Source organism: Ceratina calcarata, unplaced genomic scaffold, assembly GCF_001652005.2.
Source record: "Ceratina calcarata isolate Rehan_Ccalc_2016 unplaced genomic scaffold, ASM165200v1 scaffold901, whole genome shotgun sequence".
In the NCBI taxonomy this organism is placed as follows: domain Eukaryota; kingdom Metazoa; phylum Arthropoda; class Insecta; order Hymenoptera; family Apidae; genus Ceratina; species Ceratina calcarata.
Window position 1 is genome coordinate 6,368 of NW_017180381.1, and position 1,287 is coordinate 7,654.

At 37.7% G+C, this 1,287-nt stretch overlaps 1 protein-coding gene across 1 annotated transcript in view; it reads left to right on the forward strand.

The window, feature by feature from the left end:
- The first annotated feature begins 600 nt into the window (after positions 1–600).
- LOC108631529 (transcription factor Sox-17-alpha-A-like) overlaps positions 601–1,287 on the forward strand; it is a 5,338-nt gene continuing 4,651 nt past the window's right edge. Inside the window, exon 1 of the mRNA XM_018035515.2 lies at positions 601–1,049. Coding sequence (XP_017891004.2) covers positions 870–1,049 — 180 coding nt within the window. The 5' untranslated portion in view covers positions 601–869. The remainder of the gene's footprint in view (positions 1,050–1,287) is intronic.

A 1,287-nucleotide genomic window follows, 5' to 3' on the forward strand; every position in this document is an offset into this window, starting at 1 on the left:
GAAATTATAAGAAAAATACATAAAATCTTTCTTATAGAGGACATCAATACCTACAACTTCCATATAAAAATTTTTTCGCTAACGTCAATAACAAATTAATAAATAAAATTGTTTATTGCAAAAGCTTTTCCTCCGTACTATCAAAGAACCTTTCAAACAAAAATTGTATCTCCACCTACCATCATTATCTATTCCCTATCAAACCAAACTCAATATTATGTCTACATTCCAATACCAACTATTTCGTCTAACTTTTCGTTTGGTTTTATATTAATGTTTTCAAAACAGTTTATACCCAGGGTCTCATCTTGCAGATACAATGCAATCTAATACGAGTATCAGTACAATTTGCCACCGGTTGCATTTACCTTATCGAATTTAACGTACACAATTTGGATAAAATGGTGGACAACAATTAAGACAATAATTACATCAAAGTGCCTAATTTTGAAAGAATCATAAGAAAAGGCCATGCAGTTTTCGCTATTCTATTTAACACTAGAAAGACTGAAACTTAGTATATACCTATATTGCCCAAAGACCCAAAAGCAGTCAAAATGACTTCCTTGGGCAATCTAGTGTTAATGAAAATTGATCATACTTATTGAAACGAAAAACTCGTTTGATCTAAATCGATCCTCGGTGCCTCCGGTTGCGTTCGACGAGATTTATCGGCGGAGAGGGTCGTGTATCGTCGCGCACATGACAAACAAGCATTCGTTCGAGCGAAACGATACACGGCCTCGCGCTATTTTATCGTTTGCACGCGCTCGTTCTCGCACCGGATGCGTATCGATTTTACCGTTAGCACCGTGGCCCCGAGTGCGTAAACGAGCGGCTAATCACGGTATAAATTTCGGATTCGCAGGATGCTGGATAATTATGACAGGGGTGAGGTGACACCACCGCCGGTCAGCAGCTATGGCGGGTCTCCGGGACTCCTGGCACTTCATTCATCGCTTTACGCGACTCCCACGTCGAGGGCATACGACATCGAGTCGAACATCGACGGCAATGACAACATGCCCATCGACACCCAAATCATCTCGGTACGTCTGTTTTACTTCGTCTCACGTTCAAATCACTAAACTCAACGCAAGTCTTAAGGTTCTATGAATCCTTAATGATTATATGAATGATAAAGCAGTGGAATTTATCTATTTATAAAAAAGCATGTAATAATTGTGTATAAAAATATAATATCATAAACTGAGTGCAAATTGCAATACTTAAATAATAAGAGAAATTGCTATACGTAAATAGTTTATTTTGAATAAAAATTTGTGA